The 26,190-nt window shown below is 38.3% G+C and overlaps 1 protein-coding gene across 1 annotated transcript in view; it reads left to right on the plus strand.

Annotated features, from left to right (window-relative positions):
- LOC140727936 (calcium-binding protein 39-like) overlaps positions 1 to 26,190 on the plus strand; it is a 77,918-nt gene that overhangs the window by 29,961 nt on the left and 21,767 nt on the right. Inside the window, exons 3-4 of the mRNA XM_073045929.1 lie at positions 21,629 to 21,793; positions 23,423 to 23,541. Coding sequence (XP_072902030.1) covers positions 21,629 to 21,793; positions 23,423 to 23,541 — 284 coding nt within the window. The remainder of the gene's footprint in view (positions 1 to 21,628; positions 21,794 to 23,422; positions 23,542 to 26,190) is intronic.

Below are 26,190 nucleotides of genomic sequence, written 5' to 3' on the forward strand. Positions count from 1 at the left end.
CCACACCTGTAGTATTGTGTACAGTTTTGGTCTCCAGGGTTAAGGAAGGACATCCTGGTTGTACAGGAAGTGCAGCGTAGATTCACGAGGTTAATTCCTGGGATGTCTGGACTGTCTTACGCAGAGAGGTTAGAGAGACTGGGCTTGTACACGCTGGAATTAAGGAGATTGAGAGGGGATCTGATTGAAACATATACGATTATTAAGGGATTGGACAAGATAGAGGCAGGAAATATGTTCCAGATGCTGGGAGATTCCAGTACCAGAGGGCATGGTTTGAGAATAAGGGGTAGGTCATTTAGGACAGAGTTAAGGAAAAACTTCTTCTCCCAGAGAGTTGTGGGGGTCTGGAATGCATTGCCTCAGAAGGCAGTGGAGGCCAATTCTCTGGATGCTTTGAAGAAGGAGCTAGATAGGTATCTTATGGATAGGGGAATCAAGGGATATGGGGACAAGGCAGGAACCGGGTATTGATAGTAGATGATCAGCCATGATCTCAAAATGGCGGTGCAGGCTCGAAGGGCCGAATGGTCCACTTCTGCACCTATTGTCTATTGTAATTTTACTATTTGTATTAAATTTTCTTTTCTTCATGCTAATAATTAGCCTATAGATTTGGATCTTTTATAATTTGATGATTTTTGTGTGATGGCTAATAGTGTATTTCTTACACACGGTAAAGGTCCGTTTTTTTTTGTTTATCCTGAGTTCGTTCTTTTTATATTATTGTTAGTTTTGAAGGAAACTCATTAGGTTCTTTTAAGTTCATATACATTTTTTTATATTTTAACGCTTAAATATTAAGTTTTTTTTTAGTAAAAAACTTTGCTAAGATGTCGTTTCTTTTCCCCAAAAGACCTTAGTGCTTGGATATGTCACATCCATTTGGATGTGTCTGAATAAGTTTAAGGACTTGCTTTTAAAATAATACAATATTATCCATTTATGGGTTTTAAAGTTTTAGTTTTTTTTTCTTTTAATCCTTTTGTATATATATAACACTAATTTTATAGTTTAATCTTTGTTATATTAACCCTTAAAATATGGGTGGTTTGTATCTGTTTTTTTTTACTTTTTTGTTTGAGTTGCCGTCTTGAGACAAGGGGGTAAAATTAGTTTTAGATTGCCTGCTTGCCTCTTTTTGGCTTTTTTCCTGGGGTTTTGAGGGTGGAGGGAGGGGGAGGTTTTGCTTGCTTCACGCTTAGTTTTACTTCATGGACTGACTTGAAACTACAAAAATGGTTGCAGTGTCATGACTTCCGGTTCCTCCTTGAACTTACTTCCCTCTTCCAGATTCATGAGGTCATCTTTTGTTTAACCTTGTATGTTAATTGTAATAAATATTGGCAATATGGATATGATTATTAATTTTGTTTCTTGGAATACTAATGATTTAAATCATCCGATCAAACGGAAAAAAGTATTCGAAGTATTCCACAGAATGAATGCTAATATTATCTTTGTACAAGAGACTCATGTGAGGAAGGTGGATAGTCAACGTTTCTTTAGGTCTTGGAAAGGCCAACAGTATCAGTCGAATTCCCAAGCCAAAGTAAGAGGCGTTTCCATTTTTATAGATTCTTCAACCTCTTTTATACACTATGAAACAATTTCGGACCCACAAGGTAGATTTTTGCTTATTACTGGTTCGCTTTTTAATCAAAAAGTTGTTTTAGTTAATGTTTATGCTTTGAATACTGATTGTCCTGAATTTTTTAAGTGTTTATTTACATCCTTTCCTAATTTGAATCAGTACATGCTGATAATGGGTGGGGATTTTAACTTGCTTAAACCCTTCAATGGATAGATCTAAGCCACCCCCAAGCTCTTCCGAATAAATCAGCCTCTCTTATTAATTCCTTTATGATTCTGGATTCTCCAAAATTTGGCATTTTTTACACCCCAATGACAAAGAATTTTCATACTTTTCCCATGTTTACCATAATTATTCAAGAATTGACTACTTTTTTGATCATCGTTTACTTACAGATGTTATTGATTGTAAATATGATTCTATTACCATTTCTGATCATGCACCTTTGAAGCTATCTATTAAGACAATGGATTCATCTTCTAATGCTAAATCTTGGAGGTTCAACTCTATTTTATTGCAGGACCCAGACTTTCTGAATTTTATTAAACAACAAATTGATTTATTTTTCTCAACAAATTTTACAGAAGAGATCTCTAGTGGAAAATTATGGGACACCTTTTAAAGCATTTATTCATGGACAGATTATTTCATACTCTGCTGGAGTTAGGAAACAAACTAATTCTGAAATATTAACATTGGTTGATAAAATTAAAGCAATTGATAAGATTTATTCAGTGACCCCTAGCAAAGAACTTTATAAAGAAAGAGTTGAACTTCAAATGGAGCATAGTCTGTTATTATCCTCTTCGATTGAAAATCAGTTAATTAAATCTAGAACCCAGTTTTATGTACATGGAGATAAATCTGGCAAATTATTGGCTAATCAATTGAAAATTGCTTCGGTTAAATGACAAATTATTAAGATTCGTAAATGAGATGGCGCTTTGACAATTGATCATAAAGAGATAAATAAAGCCTTTCAAGATTTTTATAATTCTTTATATCAATCGGAATTTGTTGAGGATTCTTCTATAATGTATGAATTTTTAAGAAAATTGAATATCCCAAAATTAACTACAGAAGATAGTGTACTTCAGACGCACCTATTACGGAAACCGAAATAAAAGAGGCTTTTTTTTCAATGAATTCGGGTAAAGCCCCTGGTCCGGATGGTTATACTGCAGAATTTTAAAAATCCTTTTCCTCTATACTCTCTCCTTAGCTTTGTAAAATTTTTAAAGATGTGTTAACTAGGTAAATTGCCACAATCTTTTTATGATGCCTCTAGTTCTCTTAATTCTTAAAAAAGATAAAGACCCCACTGAATGTGCATCCTATCGGCTTATAGCTTTGCTGAATACGGACTTTAAGATTTTTAGTAAAATTTTGGCCACTAGATTAGAAAATATATTACCTCGAATTATCTCTAAAGATCAGACTGGATTTATTAAAAATCATTATTCATCTTTTAACATCAGAAAATTGATTAATATTATTTATACTCCTTCATCCAAAATACCAGAATGTGTCATTTCTTTAGATGCTGAAAAAGCATTTGATAGAGTTGAATGGCCATATTTATTTAATACGTTGCAGCATTTTAATTTTAGTTTGAAATTTATATCATGGATTAAGTTAATATATTATAAACCTTTGGCTTCGGTTTTCACCAATAATCAAAGATCTTTTTTTCAGTTATTCCGTGGCACGAGGCAAGGCTGTCCTTTAAGTCCTTTACTATTCGACATTGTTTTGGAACCTTTAGCTATAGCCATTCGTGAATCACCTAATATTTTGGGTATTACCCGTGGGGAAGGGACTTATAAGTTATCATTATATGCTGATGATTTGTTACTATACATATCTGACCCTGAGAGATCTATTCCTGCTATCTCGTCCTTGCTTGCTCAGTTTAGTAGCTTTACTGGTTACAAACTGAATTTTAACAAGAGTGAATTATTTCCATTAAATATGCAAGTTCCAATTTATAAACACTTACCGTTTAAAGTTGTCACAGATCATTTTAATTATTTGGGTATTAAAATTACCAAGAAAAATAAGGATTTATTTAAAGTTAATTTTTTATCTTTAATTGACCAAATTAAGCAACTTGTTACCAGGTGGTACCCATTATCTTTGTCATTGGTTGGTCGAATTAATGCTATTAAGATGATAGTGTTACCCAAAATTTTATATTTATTCCAAGTACTACTGATTTTTATTCCTAAATCTTTTTTTGATATTATTGACTCTAAAATATCTTCATATCTGTAGCAGAATAAAAATCCTAGACCAAGCAAAAAATATTTACAGAAGCTTAAGAAGGAGGGTGGTTTGGCTTTGCCAAACCTGAGATTTTACTATTGGGCAGTCAATATTCAATATTTAATATTTTGGTCACAAGAATCGATTATAGCATCTTGCCCACAATGGGTAAATTTGGAATGTAAATCTGTACAAGACTTTTCATTGTTTTCAATTTTAGGATCTTCACTTCCTTTTTCTTTATCTAAATTGAATAAACAAATAACTAATCCCATAGTTAAACATACATTGCGAATATGGTTTCAATTTTGTAAATTTTTTGGCTTGAATAAGTTTATCTTATCAAGCCCTATTATATCTAACTCTTTTTTTGACCCTCTTTTATGGATCAAGCCTTTGTATTATGGAAAACAAAAGGTATAACATGTTTTCGTGATCTATTTTTAGATAATAGTTTTATGTCCTTTGAACAGCTATCTAATAAATATAATTTACCTAAAACTCATTTTTTAGATATTTGCAAGTTAGAAATTTCTTGAATAATATGTTATAGTCTTTTCTGAAATTATGTCCAGTGGGCATTACGGAAATTTTTTTAGCTCTGAATCCTTGTCAGAAGGGTTTAGTAGCCACCATTTATAATATGATCATGAAAATACAGCCAGAAGTATCAAAAAAAATTAAGAAGGAATGGGAAAAAGAACTTCATTGTCTTATACCCACTGAGTAGTGGGAGAAAATTTTACAATTAGTCAATTCCTCTTCTATTTGTGCTAAACAGGCCCTAATACAATTTAAGGTTGTACATAGGGCTCACATGTCCAAGGATAAACTTGCTCGATTTTACACATGTTAATCCAACCTGTGACAGATGTCATTCTGAAGTAGCTTCATTGACCCACATGTTTTGGTCTTGCCCTTGTTTGCAAAATTATTGGAAAGATATTTTCGGTATTATTTCAACAGTTCTGAATCTCAAATTGCAACCGCATCCTATTACTGCAATTTTCGGTTTACCAATGGTGGATAATATTTGTTTATACCCCTCAGCTCGACGGATGATTGCATTTGTTACATTAATGGCTAGAAGATCTATCCTATTGAACTGGAAAGAAATTAATCCTCCAACTATATTTCAGTGGTTTTCTCCAACTGTCTCTTGTTTGAGCTTAGAAAAATTAGAAGTGTTGTCTTTGATTCTTCAGTTAAATTTGAAGAAACTTGGAGACCATTTATCCAACATTTTCATATCAGTTAAGCTGACTTTTCCTAAACCCTGCTTCTATTATCCTTAATTATTTGGATGGAGGTGTGGAGTTATTAACACTACTGTGTATATTTGACATAATGCAATGGCCCATGTTGATTAGGTTTTTCTTTTCTTTTTTTGGGATTTTTTTTCTTCTTATTTACTCCCTTTTTTCGTAATTACTATGAGTTTGGGAGGTTATTATATATGGATTATCATCTATATAAATGTATACTTAACCTATTAATTATGTACTTTCAAACTCTCTGTATTCATGTTTCATTTATTTTTAAAATTAATAAAAAGATTTAAAAAGGAAAAAAAAATCTGACTTGTTAGCTAACTGTTAACAGCCATGTGACTCAGCGGTGAGAAGGCCACCGCTATATGTCTAGGGTTGGTATGTCGGGATGTTACAATTAAAAGAACGTCAGTTTGAGTGAATGCTGTGTAAGTATTGCCCATACAGTTATCGGTAGCCCAGAAATGACAGATTGTACATCAGCATAAAATTATAAAGAAAGTGAATTTACCAATGTTGAACTTTATCAAACAGAAAAGGAAAAGAAAATTAAAAGGGCCCATTACCATTCCAATGTGCGCATAAACATTGGAGCTCATTTCTGGAGTTGTTGAGAGTACTGCTTTACTCGCACGCTGAGCCCACATTCCACGTGAAGGACACCAGCCACAGTCTGACCCCCCTCGAAGACCATTTTGAACAAATTGGCTCTCTCAGGAGTATTAGTACTTACTCCTTGGTGCCATTTGTCTGCACAAAGCACTTCTTACAAATGGGGTCTCTCTTTCGAAAGGCATTCTGCAGCATCTTCCCTTGTGCCCTGCTCAGCAGCTCTGATCCAAAGACCCTAAACCAAACAACTGTCCTTCAGAAATCTGATCCCACCCTGCTCTCCCAAATCTTCCATTGGGCGGAAAATTACCAAGAGTACCAAGGCAATCCTGGTTGCTGAACCAACATTCCAAAGTTGGACAACGTGACTCCTTATCTTTAGCTGAACCCAAAACAATATCACCAGCAGGAAACACTGCTTTTACAGAAAGCTGCTAATATAGCATAGCAGTAGAAACCTTAACCAGAGCATTATACATGTGTATATAATGTATATAGAAATGAGACAAAGTTTCTCTGAACCAGGGTATAAAGCACAGTTATACACATTATCACATTACAATAACTTGTGAAGGGAAGGGTAAAATCTACAGATGAATCGAACATAAATAACCAATTAAAGTGCATAAATTAAATATTGTAAGGTATGGAACTTATTAGCCAGTGACACCTCGAATACAATGTGGTAGGGAATTCAGAAGCCTAACAGTCTGGGGGAAGTAACCGTTTCCCATCCTGACCGTTTTTTTTTAATGCATCAGAGTCTCCTGCCTGATGGCAGAAAGTCAGAGGATGCTGGATGGATGGGTGGGATATTTAATAACACTAAGGGCTCTGCATATGCAACGCTCCAGATAAATGTCCCCGTTGAATGATAGGGAAACCCCTATGCTCCTCTCAGCTGTTCTAATATTGCTTTCTTGGGACTTCCAGACCAATGCTCAGCTGCTTCCATACCAGATGGCGATACAACTTGTCAGGACACTCTCAATAGTGCTCCTGTAAAATGCAGTTAAGATTAGGTGGGGGAGCCTTGCTTGCCTAAGTCTTCTTATGAAGTAGAGGCACTGCTGTGCCTTCTTGTTTAGGGAGGTGAAATTAAGGGACTAGGTGAGGTCATTTGTGATGTGATCCCCCAGGAACTTAGTGCACTTAACTCTCTCTGGAGGAGCTATGTATTCAGAGGGGGATTGTACATCTACACCTTCCTGAAGTCCACAATGATTTCCTTGATCTTAAAATTTAAATTCAAAGTACATTTATTATCAAAGAATGTATAAGTTATTGCCTACTTACAGGGAGCCACAAGAAACTTGTAGAACCCAATTTAAAATAAAGACCAAATCCCTGTGCAGAGAAAGAAAAAAGAAACAGTCATGCAAACAATAGAAGCAAGCAACAGCATTCTGAACCAGACTGAGTCCTTAGATCTGCTCCCTGGAACAGCTGGAGTCAACTCAAGCCTCAGTCTCTGTAGCACAGCAGTCAGAGCAGTTCACTGCCAAGAGATGAATGAAAGTTGCAGGAAAGTGTGCAAAATCATTCCCTCCGATCCTGGCACGGGCTTTCCAGTCTATTTGGACTGGCATTTAAATTGTCCAAGCATCAGTTAGTGCCTTGTTCTAGGATCTAGACCCCAGCACAGCGATACACTTGTGCCACCCCATCTGAAGCCATTATCGATCTAATCAAATCGGCCTGGAGCAATCTAATTTCTCACCTGTTTTAGTGGGCAGGCGTCTAAACTCTTCTGCTTGACTCCTGTTCAAATCATTCACTCCAAATCCATCTCCAACAGCAATATAACTCCTCCGTGATCCCATTTTGAGCATTGTGTTTTGGCTTTGCGCTGTACCCTTCGAATCAGCTTTCCTCTACTTACTACTTCATTGTTTGTGGTGATAGTTTACTCCAATTTTCTTCAGAAAAGCTATTATTAGTAATGATTTTAGTCAAATTTCTTGCCCTTTGAACTACCAGTAAGCTGTCGCATGCCTTGGGTAGCGCCATCTTAAACTGGAAGATGGTGTTCAAGCTTAAGTGGTTCTTCTTGCACCAATCCATCAGCCACTCCACTTCCTCTCTGTACTCCGTCTCATCATCGTTCTTCATGAGGCCAGCAACTTTTGTGTCATCTGCAAACTTGATGACATGGTTTGAGTTGAATCTTGTGACACAGTCATGTGTCAGCAGTGGGCTAAGTGCATAGCCTTGGGGACTACCAGTGCTCAGCATAATGGAACTACAGATGTTGCTGCCCACATGGACTGATTCTGACCTTCCTGTTAAGAAATCCAGTATCCAGTTGCAGAGAGAGGTGTTGAGACCCAGCAAGGACAGCTTTCCCCACCACTTTCTGGAGTATGATGGCATTAAATGCCGAGCTGAAGTCTATAAACAGCAGTCTGGCATATGAGACTCTATTTTTCAGATGGGACAGGACAGAGTGGAGGGCAGAGGCTGCTGCATCATCAGCAGCACATCAATTTGAGTGATAAGCGAACAGGAAAGAGTTCACTGTTGCTGGGAGTAAGGATTTTGATGTGTTCCATGACCAGCCATTCAAAGCATTTCATAATGGTTGATGTGAATGCCTATGGACGATAGTCTCTGAGACAGTTTACTGTCACTTTCTTTGGCACTTATATAATGGTTGCCATCTTAAACCTTATAATGTTATACTTTTAAAACATTTTGTTTGGATTTCTTGGAATGAAAGGACTTTCATTGTTGTACCCACTTTCAGTTAATGCCTTGTTTCATAAATGGAACCAAATGAAGTAGGGGTGAGAGAGAATAATCAGATTTAGCATTTGACATTGGCCATTTAGATGGCGACAAGAACAAATGAAATCCCTTTTTGTGAGCAGTGTGAAGAATATTTTTGTCTTCAGCTGAATGCGTCTTGGTTTAATAATTTTTTTTCTCAAAGATTACACCTCCCGCCCCACAGTGCTACACATATTTGTTCTGAAGTCCTGGTGTAGATCTTGAATTTGCTCTCTTCTGATGAAATGCAAGATAATTGAAATACGAATGCTTTGGGTTCCATCAAAGCTCAGGAACTGCCAAAGGTTTGAATTTCAGTTGTAAAATATTTGAAAATGGCACTGAATCATTCATCGAAATGGATTAACGTCTCCAGTTAAAAGATAGTTAACACATTAGATGTACATATGCTGAGTATCTGTATACTAATACATGCACAGTGTGATCAAATTCTTGGCTTTAACTTGGTCTTTAAAATATTAATGTGACAGAGGGATTTTGTTTAACTCTTTATATCATATTGGATTAGTGAAAGTATTGTACTTAGGCTAAACCATTCAACCTTGTTTTAAATCTTTGTTCTTTTCAAATATTGTTAACTTGTAAAAACTACTTTTGATTTTTCATATGATTTCATTGAACCACACTTCCCATTGTTGTACTCACACACATACACCCTCTTTTTTGCGTTGCCTCTTTCTGACTCTTTCCCCCCACTCCATTGTCTGTTTTAATAAACAAAATGTGTTAGAAATAAAAAATAAAATGTAAAGAATGGTTGAGTTAATTTTTAAATGGGATTGCAGACTTGAACATACTGTATTATACTTTGTTTCTCTGTTGGAAATGGTTAACACCTTGGTAAATATTTCCTTAATCCTGGATGTGTGGCATACAAAAGCAACATAATGGCTGTCTGCCCTTTTCCTAATTGAAGAAGGTTGCAGAATCTGCAAGGAGGACTTGTACTTGCTGAGTGCTGATTAAAACCTTTTTACATTTATGTGGCTTGGGATAGCCTGCTACACTTCATTACTTTGAGAGGATAGAACAGGGATAGGCAACCTATGGCCTGCAGGCCATATCTGGCCCGCAAGCAAATATTGGGATACTCTGCTTATCCAGCCTGCGAGCGAATTCTCCTTATTCTGAATGTTTCACGCGACCACACTGAACGACATGCATGGCGTCTTGTTACACTGACCCCAGGTTCCGTTTTGTTCCAAACCAAACACTGGTATATACGAATGATGGGAAGACAGACTACCTTATTAATATGTATTAGATACTCTCCGTGCATGCGCAGGTTTTCAGATATGATCGTTCAAATGTGTAAGCAGAAACAGCGTCACTCTCATTTAAATAACTTGAATTTACAACTTCAAGGAAAAAAATCAGTTGATACATGTGATGTATGGTCATATTTACCACCATTCAATGCATCATGTTCATACGTTTTATGTTTAAAGATTCTTTGTGTCCTTTTAATAGATTCAAAAGATGCCTTGATTGAAATAAATTGCAACTAAACTGAGTTCTTTGATTGCTAATTGGCATCCTTGGTTAAACACAAATGATTTTGTAGCATGCGTTACTCATTAATTTGAGGCAAAACATAACTAGATGTATTTAAATGGATAATTCCGATATTTCAAAGTTTTTTTTATATGGCATTTATCTGGCCCACTGTCTGCTCATTAATACACGATCCGGCCCATGGAGGCAAAAAGGTTGCCGACCCCTGGTGTAGAACTTGAGATTCATGAAACCGTATATTCATTTGATTGTGTTTCACAATTACGATAACCTATTCTTTTATAAGGTGCTGCAACATTATGCCTGGGCAGCTGAATGAATTCTTTTAATTGCATATATTGAAGATGCTGATCACTGAGCATCCTGACACCCCATGGAAATAACTCTACTTCTGATGGACATTTGTCAGCAGATTTATCAGATGGCAGTTATCCAGAACAATGCAGACTAAACACTTCCTCCAATTTTAGTAGTTGAAATATTGAATATTTTTATTTATTCACCTAAGTTACTCTGACAGTACCTCCTGAATCTGTGTCTGCTAATATCTGGCAGGTCAAGGCACATTGGAAAATCAGCACATGAGAATATCACCACATGCATGTTTGCCTTCAAGTGGGACATGATCCTAATTTGGGAATACAGTGCTAGGCCTAAATTCATGAACTCTTCTTATTTCCCCAAAGACATATGGAATATATAGTCAGTAATGTACCAATTCAAGGCAATGGCTCATCTCCTCTTCTAGAAGGCATTCATGGGTGCCAGCGATGTTCTCATCAATTAAATGTGCAAACCTCGGCAACGTTGCAAACAGTGATGTAGGCAGTAGCAGACTTTAGGAAGACATGGACCAGTAGAATAGCCAGCTGCATTGCAGGTTGAATTTTAATAGGGTGAAATGTGAAATAATGTATTTTATAATGAAGAACAAGAAAAGCAAATTAATCTGGGGATTTACATTAACAAATCTTTAAAGTGGGCAGAAAATTAATCAGGTCTTTCAAACTTGCTGATCCTTTGTTTTATGAACACAACCAGAGAGTACAAAAATGAAGCAGCAAACAGTGTGTTGGAGGAACTTTGGGGAGTGCATCATTTGTGGGGGTGGGGGGAAGAAATCATTGACATTTCAAATTGAAACTCCATATCAGGCCTCCCTTCCAGACAAAGTGAGGCAAAGGTGTCAGGGTGAGAGTTTTGAAGGTTGGAAAAGATGTAGTTTGTTGATAATTCAGGAAAAAATTAATTGAGACATTCAAAATTAAAAGTTTAGAAAGTGCATTCAGGTGAAACTTTATTTTGAAGAGAAGATTAGTACACAGAGGACTCCGATTTAAAATAATTTGCAAAAAAAAAATAGAAGAGTGTTAAGAATTTAAGATTGATAGTAGTAGCAAGCAACATTAGATCATACATTTGTATTCTAGGCTTCCTTATTTACACATCTTACACAACCAGGGAAGTTCACCAATGCCTCTACTTTCTGAGAAGACTGAGAGCTGGACTGTGTACATCTATAGTCATATCGTACAGATGTGCAGTAGAGAGCTTCTTAACATGCATCACTACTTGGTATGGAAATTACACTGCAATAGACAGGAAGGCTCTACAAAGGGTAGTTAAAGCTGCACCAGCCTACCTACCATCTAGGACATATTTACAGAAAAATGCTGAGAAAGAGCCAGTAACGTCATGAAGGATCCCACCCACCCCATGGACTGTTTGTCCTACTCCCATCGGGGGGAGGTTGCGTAGCATCAATACGGGGACCACCAAACTCAAAAACAGTTTCTTTCCCCATCCAGTAAGGCTGATCAATACCTCCACTCACCAATCTACAACTCCTCACACCCTTAACCATTGCTAGTTTACCAAGTCCCACTAATCACCTTGTGTACAGACACTCCTGTGCCTAACATCACTTTATGGACATGCAATCAATCTATGTATGTAAGCTACAATGTCTTGTGTATTTATATTTTTTATTATTGTGTTCTGTATCTTACTGTGTTTTGTGTTTGTGCTATATCTGATCCAGAGTAACAATTATTTAGTTCTCCTTTACATCTGTGCTGTAAATGACATTAAACAATCTTGATTCTAATGAAATATCATTGAACTTTATAATTGAATTTAAACCCCATTTTAAAAATAACTAAGTATCAGAATTTGGTAAACAGTGAATAACCAAGTTGCTGGTTAACGTTATCAAGGTAATTATGGAAATATGAGCCTATAAATAGCTTAAATTGAAATTAATTTTTTGTTTACTCCCAGGACAAACTTGCAAAAGGCATAGTTTATGGATGAGGCCTGAATCACTAATGCCAACTTCAGGTATTTGGGGTTAAAATATACATGCAGAGAAATCACAGTTTTACATTTAGGGGATGTAGGCATCACTGATGTACATTTATTGACCATTCCAATTGACCTCCCAACTGACTGGCTTGCCTGGATATTTTAGACGTTAGTTAATATTTAGATACTTTATTGTGGAAATTGAGTTGTTAATGGATCAAGGTATTGAGGGCAGCAGATTTCCTTCCTTTTAAGGATGTTTGTTATTAGTTTTGTGGTGTATCACTGTTAATGGTAACAGTTTTCTACAACAGAATCCTGTATATACAACAAATTATCAGAATATACTGCCTGCAGTGTGGTGGAAGCAATAATAGCTTTCTGAGAGCATTCATATGTAAATTAAGAAATTTGCAGTTATGAAGAAAGAACAATAGAGTGACCCAGTATGGTGAAAATGTCAACACAGATGCAGTGGGCATTATGGTTCTAATTGACGTATCAACTAATACTAAAAATTGGAGAATTAAATGTTGCAAATTTAATATTGCTTTTAATCCACCTAGTCATTGGGGAGGGAAGGCAAGTTATGCCTTCAGGAAAAGGTGTAGTTTATAATGTCACCTGTGTAATAGTTGTGGAATTGACATTGCTGACAGGCTGGGTGTTGCCAATATACCTTCAAATTGGTCCTGTGTTTAGCAGCAAGACTGAATTTGCTCTATTGAGGCAAAAGAAGGGGATCAGTTACCTGTGGATCTAAGTAGAGGAGAGAGAAAATGACAAACTTCACATGCAGTTGCACAGAAGTAGAAGCAAACTTTTTTGTCTTGTGCACATTGTTGGTGGATTTCAATTAAAATGGGATGTAATATTATGTGGTGTTAGCCAATGGGAATTAGCTGTCTTGCTGTGAGGATCCTTTAGAAAATGGATGATTATAAATGGTTTTGAGAAAAGTAAATCTAAGATGAGGGATATCGATTTGAGGATTGAGAAAGAAAGAAGCTTTTGTAAGATGAACAGGAGTTGGTGTGGCCAAGCTCATGATAAAGTTTTTGAAGGCAAAGTAAGCAACTCTTTCAAATTAGTTACAATGGTGAGGGTAGAGGGTTTGGAAGAGGATATAGATTTTGGTAAAGCTATTTAGGGTTCGCTTTGTCTAATCCTTGAGTCTTGTGACTTCATGAGGGGGAGTTGATATTTCTTTGGTTGGTGAAATCTTAGCTTGTGGGCTCCTAAGAATGCACAGAAAATTTAATCTGGAACTACTTTGCAGGTCCAGCAGAACTTGAGTATTTACTATTTAATTTCAGATTTTTCAAATTCCGAGTATTTTCCTTGTGAGTTATAAAATGTCTACTCAAGCCTTAAAAGACAGACTCATTCATATCCTTGGATAATCATAAATTTGAACTTTTGAATAGCTTTATAGTCAAGTCCTTTATGATAATGACAACTAATTTATATCCACCACGAATTCTGCATAGTTGAGCACTTCAGCCTGCTCCAACATCTTCCCTTTGTCACCTAGTTAAGTGGAATTGCAGTTGTCTGCTTCCTTTCTTATCTTCTCTTTAGCTACAAATAGCAAGTGTTCCTTTTTAAGCTGCTGTCCCACCAGGATTGTCCTTCCGTCATCTTCTGTCCTTTGAGATATTATCCAAAAATCTATATATTAACATAGAAGGATTTGGGCCATTGAGTCCATTGCCACTTCCTAGATGAGCAATCCATTACTCCTCTCCTCAATCTTTCTTGTACATACCAATAAACATCCCTTTGATGTTGTTTTTGCCATTAACCTGCTGAGGCAGTAAACAAGCCAACAAATTGTGGGTTATAGGAGGAAGCCCATGTTGTCACAGAAGGAAAGTCTAAACTTCTAAATTCCACATGGCATCTGAGGTCAGGGTTAAACCTTTGTCCCTTGAGCTATTAAGTTTATCACCATGTGTGTACAGATAACATCCAATTCTCTCTGTGTACCACATCTGTTAACTCATCTAACTCTAAATGACAGATGCTTCTGAGATCCATTGCTAATAAGGAGAAATTTCAACTAGATCAGTAGTTCCCACACTTTAGGGTTACCACCCTCTTGGATCCTAGACCACATCCCTAGTGTCCCTTCTCCTTCTCTGGTCATTACATAAAACTATAAAGAAATTTGATTTATAATGCACAGTGAAAGAAAATTCAAAGCAATGACAAATAATTGCAAAAATGATTCAAATCTGATCAAATTATTTAATTACAGTAAAAACAAATTTCATCAGATGTCTTTTTTTTTTAAAGAAAGGGGCTTCCCTTCGTCCACTATCAACTCTGCCCTCCATCGCATCTCCCGTATTTCACGCACCTCTGCCCTCACCCCATCCCCCCGCCAGCCCACCAGGGATAGAGTCCCCCGGTCCTCGCCTATCACCCTACCAGCCTACAGATCCAACGTATAATCCTCCATAACTTCCGCCACCTCCTACGGGATCCCACCACCAGACACATCTTCCCCTCTCTCCCCCCCCCCCCCCACTTTTGGCTTTCCACAGGGATCGCTCCCTATGCGACTCCCTTGTCCATTCATTTACCCCTCCCCCCCATCCCTCCCCACCGACCTCCCTCCAGGCACTTAACCCTGCAAACAGAAGAAGTGCTACACCTGCCCCCACACTTCTTCCCTCACCACCATCCTAGGCCCCAGACAGTCCTTTCAGGTGAGGCACCACTTCACCTGCGAGTCAACCAGGGTGATGTACTGTATCTGGTGCTCCCGATGTGGGCATTTATACATTGGGGAGACCCGCCGCAGACTGGGAGACCGTTTCGCCGAACACCAGCGCTCAGTCCTCCAGCAGTGGCGGGATCTCCCTGTGACCACACACTTCAATTCCACAGACCACTCCCACTCCAATATGTCTGTCCATGGCTGCCTCTACCATCAAGGTGAGGCCACACGCAGGTTGATGGAGCAACATGTTATCTCCCACCTAGGTAGCCTCCTACCTGCCGGCATGAACATTCAACTCACAGACCTCCATTGATACCCCTGCCCCCCTCCACCCCATCCCTATCTATAATTTTAGTCTGGTTCTCTTTTCCCCCCCTCACTATAATCTCCCCCCAGCCCTACCTTTCTTTCTCTTGAATTTCCCATAATTCTCCACTTCCCCAGCCCATTTCCCTTCAGCCTATCACTTTCCAGCTCTCTACTTCATCCCTCCCCCCCCCCCGACCATCCCATGTTACTTCACTCCTGATGAAGGGTTTCAGCCCGAAACGTCATCACTACGTCCTCCCATAGATGCTGTCTGGCCTGCTGAGTTCTGCAAGCATTTTGTGTTTTCATCAGCATTTTTAGAGCGGACGTTGGTAGTCCAATTATTTACTAGTTCATAGCTTTTTCACCTTTCAGTGAGATAGCTGAGCTTGTTCCACAGACGTCAATTTCTCAACACCTGGCTGAATGTCACTCAGGAGTTTCAGATTCCCATGTTCAGAAATTTGCAATCTGTTTCATTGCTTTCAAAGAAGTTGAGTGACTGCACTGAAACTCTGCTCTAGTAAACATGACGTTAGAAAGGCAGTAAATAGCATCTTGACCTTTTCCACAATGCCGGATAGTGTTGAGGATAGCATATTTTCTTTCTGCAACCAGAAGTCTTGATATGTGTTTTTTTTTAACCTTGGCTTCAGCTTAAATGTCATTTGGAGCAAGATCACTTCTTCCCCCATTCTTCCTATTAATTCCTCATTACAAGTGTTTAGGAATGAATTTATTAACCAATCAAGAATGTAGATCAAGAGAATATCCTGGAATCTCTCTGACAAGACAATGCAGCTCACCCAGAATAATTGAAGAATGTCACCTGGTATTCTTTCTCTCTTCCAACCTAGAAATGCTTGCAATGACCAATGTTGCCCTTAAATAGAATTAACTTGGATGAAAATATGGAGGCGACTGATGTGACTTCAGTAAGATACATCACATCATTTCTGTGCAATTGAAGACTGATTTCATTACATTTTGTGAAATAATTTTGACAAATAAGCAATGTCATGCCTAATATTTTTGAGTTGTTTACTGAACAAGACATTCGAGTCTTCAAAAAATTTTAACAGTTTCAAAAAGTGCATAAAAACATCTCAGGCAGTTTCCTTTAAGGATGATTTATACTTCTATGTAGGCTCTACGCCGTAGCTTACGCAAGTGGCCTATGCCATTGCGAGCATTTGTACTTATGCGTTGGAGTGCCTGCATCACTCTGCAGTTCACCGCCAAAACACTAGTTGGTGGTGGGGTTTCTATGGCGTGTTGAGTTTCTTTGTGTACTTCAAACAGTGGTGACTGAAACTGAGCATCATGTTGGAGTTGGAGCTAATGTTGAATAAGAGTTACTTTTATTGAAATTACTGCAACGCAGAAAAGAGAAGACATCAGAGGAGATGGTGTGTATGACCATTGAATGGATTGAGGCAGAAGGAGGGTGAGTTTTCTGTGCTTGTCCGGCCGTAGAGAGACATGAACGAGGAAGTGCATTTCAAATATTTTCGGATGTCGGCAGGTAGATTTGACGATTTGGTTCATTGTTCAGAAGCAACCGGAAATGAGTAGGAGGAAATTTGACGCTACCAAGCGGACCAGTCACAGTTGTTGTGGTCTGCGTTGCTGCGAGGCGTAGTTACATTTTTGGGGAGGTGCACATCAGGGTACGGTGTAGGGTACGTGGCTATGCTGTACCAATGGCGTAGATTGAACACAGAAGTATGAATTGGCCTTTAGAGAGCCATCAGACCTCTGCACAACAGCAAGAGTTCAAACTGTTCATCATTCTCAATACAAGGCTCTCAAAATAGTTGAGAATTGAGAGCATAGTTGATTTTATTTACAGCTGTGATAACAGTATTTAATTATTTGTGCAGCTAATCTCTAAGGTTTATTGTGACACCATGCCAGTGAATTACATGGTGATTGGTAAATATGTTAGATACAGATTTTGTTTTCAAGAAAGTAATAACACCTCAATGGTGTCTGGTAGTGTCCCATCAGTTGCACAAGCAAGAACGTTGATGAATGGAATATCCTTCTCTCTCAAAAATTGCTCAACAACCTGAAATATTGACACCCACTTTGTATCTATTTCTAGTCCTCTTGTAAATAACAACTCTTGAACCATGTTTTCATGAAGCGAACATAACCAAGAAGCAAGGATTCATTGCCTGGCAAAGTTGACTCATCTAACTGCAGAACAAATTCTGTTGCCCTATGTATGTTGCACAATATGTTTCCATATCCCCAGACATACTTCATCTATTCATCTTTGAACAGTTGTTGCTGAGTGAAATCGCTTTAATTATTTAGTCTGGTAATATATGCAAAACCATATTCAGAACCTTCCTTACTGTTCACAGAATCAGTTCTTCCTCAGTGTAATGGGGCTTTCCAGATTTAGCAATGAGCAATGAAATATTGTTTGAAATATGCAAACCATCACCGTTGTGAAGTGTCGGCACACATGTTTTGAAGTGTTTTTCATTTCTGAAAGTTTTCACGAAGTGACTGAAGATAAGCCAATTTCTTGTTTGCTTTATCAGAGTGTATTCTCTTCAAATATTCAAGGAACCTGGATGGTTTCATTGTTTAATTTGAAGTTGGTTACCTGGTGCTGGTATATCCATGTTTCAGATGCACCATACTGTACTGTTTACACATTTTCATTTAGTTTGCTTCTGCCATTTTCTTTATGGATTAATGATCATGGTCAATCACCTGTTGTTTAAGTCCAATCTCAAGCACTGTGATCAATAAAGGAGAAAGTTATGATGTCATAACCGCTCAAGCAAAGCTTGACTTTGCCTGAAGGTACAGAAAGCGGGGCAGCAATACCTCAGTTGGACCGTGTGCTAGTGAAATGCTGTCAAGACCATTTGGAAGGGCAGATTCTGAACTTCACCCCATTGAAACCATTCCCTAATTCACAGGAACTGCATCACTGTAATTAGAGTATGGGAATCATACTAGCTAACACTGTATTACAGTGGTGAAAGCCAATGTTGCATGGGCTGGGCCCGGAAGTAACAGGATTTCTTCAGTCCAGATTTCTCATGATATGCCAAGTACAGAAGTGTCACATTGCTTTTCAACAACTCTAATGCACTTTGAGCAAAGTCCAAGAGAATGGTGGGTTAACAAGAGATGAAGTGATTACGTGATCATTGTAATCAGTTATGAGGCACTGAGGATCAAATGCTTATAATAAGTAATTCATTTTGAAATTAACCCTGTAATCCCTCAGCTGCTCCCCTTGCTACCCTTTTTTATCGCCCTCTTAGGAACTCCCATCACCCCTGGGGTGGGGGGGGGGGGCAATATCACCCACTGTGGATACCATCCTATCCTTAACAGTCTTCACAAAGTGTGTCACATCAACATTTTTTGGGTTGGTTTTAAATTTAATCTGCCATATCTATGCCCATTTTAGCAACTCATCAATGCTACACATAGTTAAGGTCCCAGCACCAATTTCTCTATTCCACTACTGATTACCAGCATTCATTGACAAAAGCATACTTTCCCTACCTTCTGTTTCCAAACCAATTTTGGTTACAATTGCCAAGTTGCCTTAAACTCATGGGATTTAAAACTTTTGGACCAGAATCCCTTGTTGTACCTTGTCAAAAGTCTTCATGTAGATTGCAGTAGACTTTTTATTCCACCATATTCCCAGTCTTAGCATTTACTCCCTTTGTTCTTCCCACCCCTTACAATGTAAATTAAAATTCTAAGTTCTGATGAAAGGTCTTTCTCTCTACACCACATGTTCCTAACCTGGGGTCCATGGACCCCTCAGTTAATGGCATAAAAAAAGTTGGGAAATCCTTGTGCTATACAGATGTTGCCTCATCCTCAGTACTTTCACCATTCTCTGTTTTTAGTTTCAGAATTCCAGAATCTGTATTTTATTTTGCTTTAATGACAATCCGACAGTTTCATAGTTAATATTGCTGGGACAGCCTCAAATTCTGGACTTATTTCATTACTGGAATTTAAATTATGCAGTTACAATAGTGAAATCTGAATTAGTCTCTTGATCAATGGTTTAGAACTGTGGATGCCAGTCCAGTAACATAATTGCCATGGTACAATGCCATTAGTGGAGCCATCTGATGGAATTAGAGGAAGTGGAAGTGTGTATTTATGGAGGAAAATGGTGAAAAGGGAGGGCTATGTGATGTGATTTACTCCTAGAGCACTTGATCTTGTAGAGTCATGGAGCAATACAACAGGGATGCAGGCCTTTTCAACCCAATGAGTCCATGCTAACTATGGTGCCCACCCAACTTGGCCCAATTCCCTGTGTTCAGCCCATATCCCTGTAAGGATGACCATGTGAAGACAATGATACACATCACTATTAGGAACTCTTCAACAGTGATTCATTTGGTGACCCTGCAATTAAATGTTGTGCATCCATCAAGCTGAATAAAAATTGTTAGAGAATAACTGTGGTAGGTTGAGATGAGTTAATGCAGCATTGTGTCAGTCAACATAAGCACAGTTTGTGCTTTTAATTAGAACTATTTTTATTGGTAAGTTGATGCAGCAATTGAGTTGAAGTAACTTAAGTGGAGTTATAGATGCAATGAGCATGAATTAGTGTGCTGTGTTCAATGTTGAGTGAGAGTGTAGACACCATGAGCATGCCAGCATCATTGCTGGCTGTTCATCTAAACTTTAGTGATAACCTTGCTTGTACAGTATGTGAGCTCCTCCCATCTGGGGAGAGGTTAACTGAGTGGCATGGGATTAATCAGTTAACTATCACAACATCGTGAGGTGACCAAATTATTCAATGGACTAAATTCTTTTTGAAGATCATTTTTGATGTTGATAGTTGTGTGTTGCACAGGATGTACATAAAGAGAAGAAATCATTCATAAAGAAAATATAACTATGACAGCTGCAAGAAGTGGTCTATAGTTGTTGAGCATCACTTTCCAAATCTACACATTTCAGATTTGATCCTGTGAACTGTTTGCTTATGGTTCCTGTGAGTTTTGCCTCTGTATTCCTGAATAGTTCTATTTTAGTATTTTTCTGTATTATTTGGTGAAACAAAGTTTTTTTTTGTCATAGAATAGTTTTAACCTACTGTTGATCCCATCCATGTAGATAGATTATGTGACAATAAAATAGTGTGACAGTGTTTGTATTTGATTTCCTCAATGTTTATAAACTGAAACTTCTCTGGGGGAGGGGGTAACCATGCTATTTACCTAATAGCATAGACTATCCTTTATCTGTGATACCAGATGAGGCTTTGAACAGTATTGACTGTCAGTTCCATTGGAAACACAGCTTTCTAAGAATTGAGAATTACTTTAATATTGATTCATTATTGACATGTACCAAGGTACGGTGGAAAGCTGGTCTTGCATACTGATCATTACACAAGAATTGACATAGAACAAGGTAAAACAATAACAATGCAGAACAAAGATTAAAAGCTACAGAGACAGTGCAGGTAAACAATAAAGTACAAGTTCCTAATAAGGTAAATTGTGAGGTCGAGTTCATCTTGTCATACAAGGTGGAGTCTGATAATAAGATGGAGTCTGAATTTACAGTGAATCTGTAGCAAGCTGTCCTTGAGCCTCATGGTACATGCTTTCATGCTTTCAGGATATTTTATCTTCTGCTCATTGGGTGAAGGGAGAAGAAAATATCTCTTGGGTGCTTGGGGCTTTTAATTATACTGGCTGCATTATCAAGGCAGTGAGAAGTATAGACAGCATCCAGAAGGTAGTCTGGTTTCTGAGATGTGCTGAGCTGTGTCCACAACTCTGCAGTTTCTTGCAGTAATGTGCAGAGTATTTGCCATACCAAGCATTATGCATCTAAATGGAATGCTTTCTATTGAAAGCAGAATTATTTTTCCAGTTCTATGAAGAGAGTATTTGCATAAAACAAAAAGCAACGTTGACATTTTTACACTACTCAGGGCAAGTTTGACAGTATGGTGTAAATAATGGTATTATGCATTTAAAAGTGATGCTTATTGCTAACATTTTTATAGAAATGTTAATGTTTTGTTATAGAAATTTAATCTTAAAACTGTACATATTGTGACTTGTGCAACTCCAGAGAGAGATCTCTCCAAATTTAATTTTGATCTTGTCTTCAACAAAAATTGATATCTATCTAAATATTTTTAATCTTACTCTTTTCCGCAGCTGAAACCTGGAAACAAATTTACTTATGTTTTTCCTTTGACCCAAGGCCTCTGAGGAAGTGTCGAAATGCCTGTTAACCATGAAAGAGACACTGTGTGGTACCAATGACAAGGAGCCTCAGACTGAAACAGTTGCACAGCTGGCACAGGAGCTATATAATAGTGGATTGCTGATATCATTAATTGCACACTTGCAACTGATTGACTTTGAGGTAAGAAATCCTGGAGAGGATGTATTTGTGACAGCTATCATGTAAAAGAAGTATTTCAGGTGGCAGTAACTACGTCCCTCTTGCTCAAAGTACAACTATAATGCAGATGTGAGGAAGATACTCTCTCAAAATGCTTTTGTGTTTCCTTTTTAAGGCAGTGTAAAGGCAATTTCCCTTTATGCATTATGCATTGAAGTAGAAAGAAAAGTTTATAAACATTTGGACTTCTGCAGTAATCTGTGGTCAAAATTTTAACCATAAGGGCTAGGTTTAAGAGCAATGGTTTTTTGCATCTGTTTGGTCTGAATGTGTATGTAACATGCCTATGTAACATTGATAGTCCTCAGCTCCAGATAAATTCTGTTTGCAATTCTATATTTGTATTATCATTTTCACACATTTCACTATACTAACTACCTCCTTGACTACAGGATTTAAGCATCTTGACTTGTCACACGTTCATATCCTCACAATAGAATATAAATGAAAATGTGATTGGTCGGAAGAGCTGTTTTTGGATTGTTTAGAAGTACTTTTTTTGGACTTATAGACAAACCACTCCAGACCTCCAGACTTGTACTTTGTTTAGAGCGTGCTGTAATACCAACTTGGCTTTACTTCCAGCTTGCAATAGGAGATTCTGGACAGATTAACAAGAAACCATTCTGTCTGGAATCATCATTGTAAACTGCACCAAGTTGGGAACCTTAGAATGAAATTACATTTAGGAAAGGTAAAATATTTCATGTAGCATCAGAAAGTTTTATAAAGCACTGAAATTAGATGCAATTTAAATAATTTGAGAACTTTTCCATTTGCTAATATTGAGTGCATCTATTTAAGGCTCTTGGAAGTGGAATAGAAAGTGCTCAGCAGTGGAATAACATATCTTCCAGTAGGTTTTGAGGGAGGACAGGGAAGAAGGCCCCAGTAACTTTAACAAGGATGTAGGAATCGGAACCAATTGAGTTTTACAGGAACACTGCAACCAGGGTCATTGTTCTTCAGAAGGAACGAACAGTGGCCCTGGTTTGTGGGAGGGAGCATGAGGGTCAGGGTCCAGTGATGCAGCTGCCAAAGCATTGGGATTTCAGAATCATGGATTATCAGGGATTTCATTATAAAAAGCAACTTATCTTGAACTGGCTTTTCTTCTTTGTCTGTACTCAGTGTTGGGATGAATGGTCTCACTTTTCCTGTGCCATATCTAACCTGCTGTAGTTTCAGTGGGGAGACTTCCCAGCTGATTTATTGGGAAACCTTTGAAATCTATGCTTCAAGGCTGGACTAGTCCAGCAGTTGAGCACTGTGGTCTAACAGTGATGTTCAGCCACGCATTTGGTTTGAGTATGCTTCTGTAGGATCCTGAACACACATACAAAGATAAGTATAGCAGTTCAATATGGAGAACCAGCTTTTTATTAGAAGGTACAGGCCACAATTTTAAGCTATCCAATCAGCTAACTACATTTTTTATTTTGAGTTTGTAAGTGGTTTTAAAGATTGGCTCTAAAATCTTGTGTTTATTGATTTTAATTAATACAGTTTCATATTGTTGCAATTATTTTCAAAATACCCATCTCCTGGTGGTCAGTGTTTGACTTGGTTATTATGTATTTCATAAAATAGGGGAAGAAGGATGTCACCCAAATTTTCAACAACATTTTGCGGAGGCAGATTGGTATGCGCACTCCTACAGTGGAATATATATGTTCTCATGAGCATATTTTGTTTATGCTTTTGAAGGGGTATGTATTATCCATCAGTTTCACAAGATGATTTACTTTGATATATATAAACTTTATTAACAAAAATAAGACTGAGTGTTTAAAATGAACAAAATAAATTGATTTCCAAGCCTGTGGTATGTTTAAAGCTCTTTCTCCACTACCCCCATTTGATTCCTCAGTTCCTTTTTTTCTTGTTTCTTTATCTGTCACTACCTTTAACCTATCAACTGCTGTCTCCCAGCGCACTCATTTCCTCTTCTGTACCAAGCTTCATCTGCTCATCATCGCTCTCCTCACTTGGTACCATCTATCAAATGTCAGCCCACACCACCTCAAAGATTTCAAGTACATTTATTATTAAAGTATGTATACTGAATACATCTATGAGATTCATCTTCCCGCAGGCAGCCATGAAACAACGGAACACCTTGGAATCTGTCACAGAAAACATCAAACACAAAAGCACAAAAAAAGAACAAAGTGTGCAAATGGCAAGAAGTAAATGAACAACACATAGATTATCAAACATCATACCAGGTGTCCAATATTCCATAAAGTACAAAGTACATTTGTCATCAAAGTATGCATTATACAACCTTGAAATTTGTCTCCTTACAGGCAACCACAATACAAGAAACCCAAAAGAACCCATTTTTAAAGAAAGCAACAAACACCCAATGTGCAGAGGGGAAAGAAAACAAATCGTGCAAACAATTAAAGTGAGCAAATAATATTTAGAACAAAAGTGAGTCCTCAGACATGAAGCCTGGAGCAGGCCCACAGCCTTATCCTCAGTTTAGAGCGTAGCGGAGTAAACGTCACGGAACCTGGAGCAGGCCTTCAGCCTTAGCCGCAGTGCAGTGTAGAGTAGAGAAAACACCACAGAGCAGTGAGCAGAACTGGCCCAACCCTCACCTCTGGTCCTGGTACCCTCTTTTCAATTCATCTGACCCAGCATTTAAATTGTCCAAACATTGGGTCATTCCTCACTCTTAAGACCCAGGCACTGTTGCTTCAATATGCTCCGGGCCTGGACCCCGCTGCCCTGTACTCGACCTTTCCAAATTGGCCTGGTGCTTAGATCAATCAAATCTCGCTCTCAGTTTAGATAGACAGGCTCCAAATCTCCTCCACTCCGACTTCTCTCTGCTTCGCAAGGCTCAACTCTATCTCAACCATGCCTCGGACCACTCTATGACTGTCTTGCACCACGCTTCAGCCTTGACTCAGCCTCGCCTTCGCATGCCTCTTCATTGTTTGCAACGGTTATTTGCCATAATTATTTTTCTACAGAGAAAAGGGTTTGTTAATAAGCATTTAGTTGTATTTCTTGCTTTGGGAACAGCTAGTAAGTTGTCCACCTTCAGTAGCGCCATCTTAAACTGGATAGTTCAGTTCAGTGCTGCACTGCTAGCTGACTGCAAGCATCAGAGCCAGTCTTTGCAAAAGTGTCCCAATCCTCACTGATCACCCTAATCAAACTGCTCAAAAACAACAACAAAAAAAGTAACCAGAATCTGGAAACACCTGTAATGTGATGCTCAAGAGTCCCCCAAAATGAGTCCATGGTCACAAATCTTGCTTATCATCCTTGCAAGGTGGAGCCAAAGACTTCTGCACATTCCTCTGACAGCCACTAATGAGAGGGTAAGGAAGCCTAGTTAAACACAGGTAGATGACGCAGGACATCTGTCCAACCTCCACTCTCATCTTTGTCAACTTCAACCTTGCTTGACGCCCATTGGAGAGAGGTAATGAAACTGATCATGGGCTTGCACCTTGCTTCCAGGCCTCCAGGCTGCACACTCCACTCCCAACCTCACTGAACCCTCTTGGAGACAGCAAAGCACCAGATCACTCAAGCAACCCAAAAACACACCACCAAAATGTAAACCGCAGGTTTCAGTTACACGCAGCTTAGTAATAGAATCGTATTTGGAAGAAGTAGAAGTAAAGGAAGTAGTTACTCAAACTTCTGCAGGACGTCACCATTGGTCACATTGTTCGCTGGCACCATCTTAGACCTCCCTTCTTCTTGCCTCTTTTATACTAGCTATCTGCTTTGCACTCCTGGTCCTGTTGCAGGGTCTTGATCTAGAATGGCTACTACCCCTTTGCCTCCTCAGATACTGCTGGACCTGCTGAGTTCAACCAGCAATTTGTTTTTGTGCCAAGAAACTTGTAACCTTTAATTGGGATGTACTAGTTTGCAGAAAAAAAGAGCATTTGGTGTTATTGAAGGTCACTGATTTGGACTAATGTGTAGTCTAGTTTTTTGGAGTGCTATGTTGAATCTATGTAGAGAAGGTTTGAATCTGCTAGTTAATTTCACTGCAAGTTACTGAAAATGTAAGTCTTTCCTCATGATGAATTGTACTGCTACCACTTGCTTCACGTGTTGAAAGCTCACTCAGATATTTGGTCTGTCCTATCACTTGCTGTTGGATGTGATTAAAAGCTGCTTCACTGTGTTTGGCTGCTCAGTTCTCTCCAACTGCAGAGATTTCTGTGGTTGAGCTTATTACCTTGTTAATCAGGGTCCAACTCAGAGGCCCAGTTAAAGCTCCACTGCTGCCAACCCACTCAAAATTAACCCCCACAGGCAGCTTCTCCACACTAAGCATGGGCAATGGCAATTGTCTGATACAGGAGCGCCAGCACCAGGAT

This window comes from Hemitrygon akajei, chromosome 5 (genome assembly GCF_048418815.1).
Source record: "Hemitrygon akajei chromosome 5, sHemAka1.3, whole genome shotgun sequence".
Lineage (NCBI taxonomy): Eukaryota > Metazoa > Chordata > Chondrichthyes > Myliobatiformes > Dasyatidae > Hemitrygon > Hemitrygon akajei.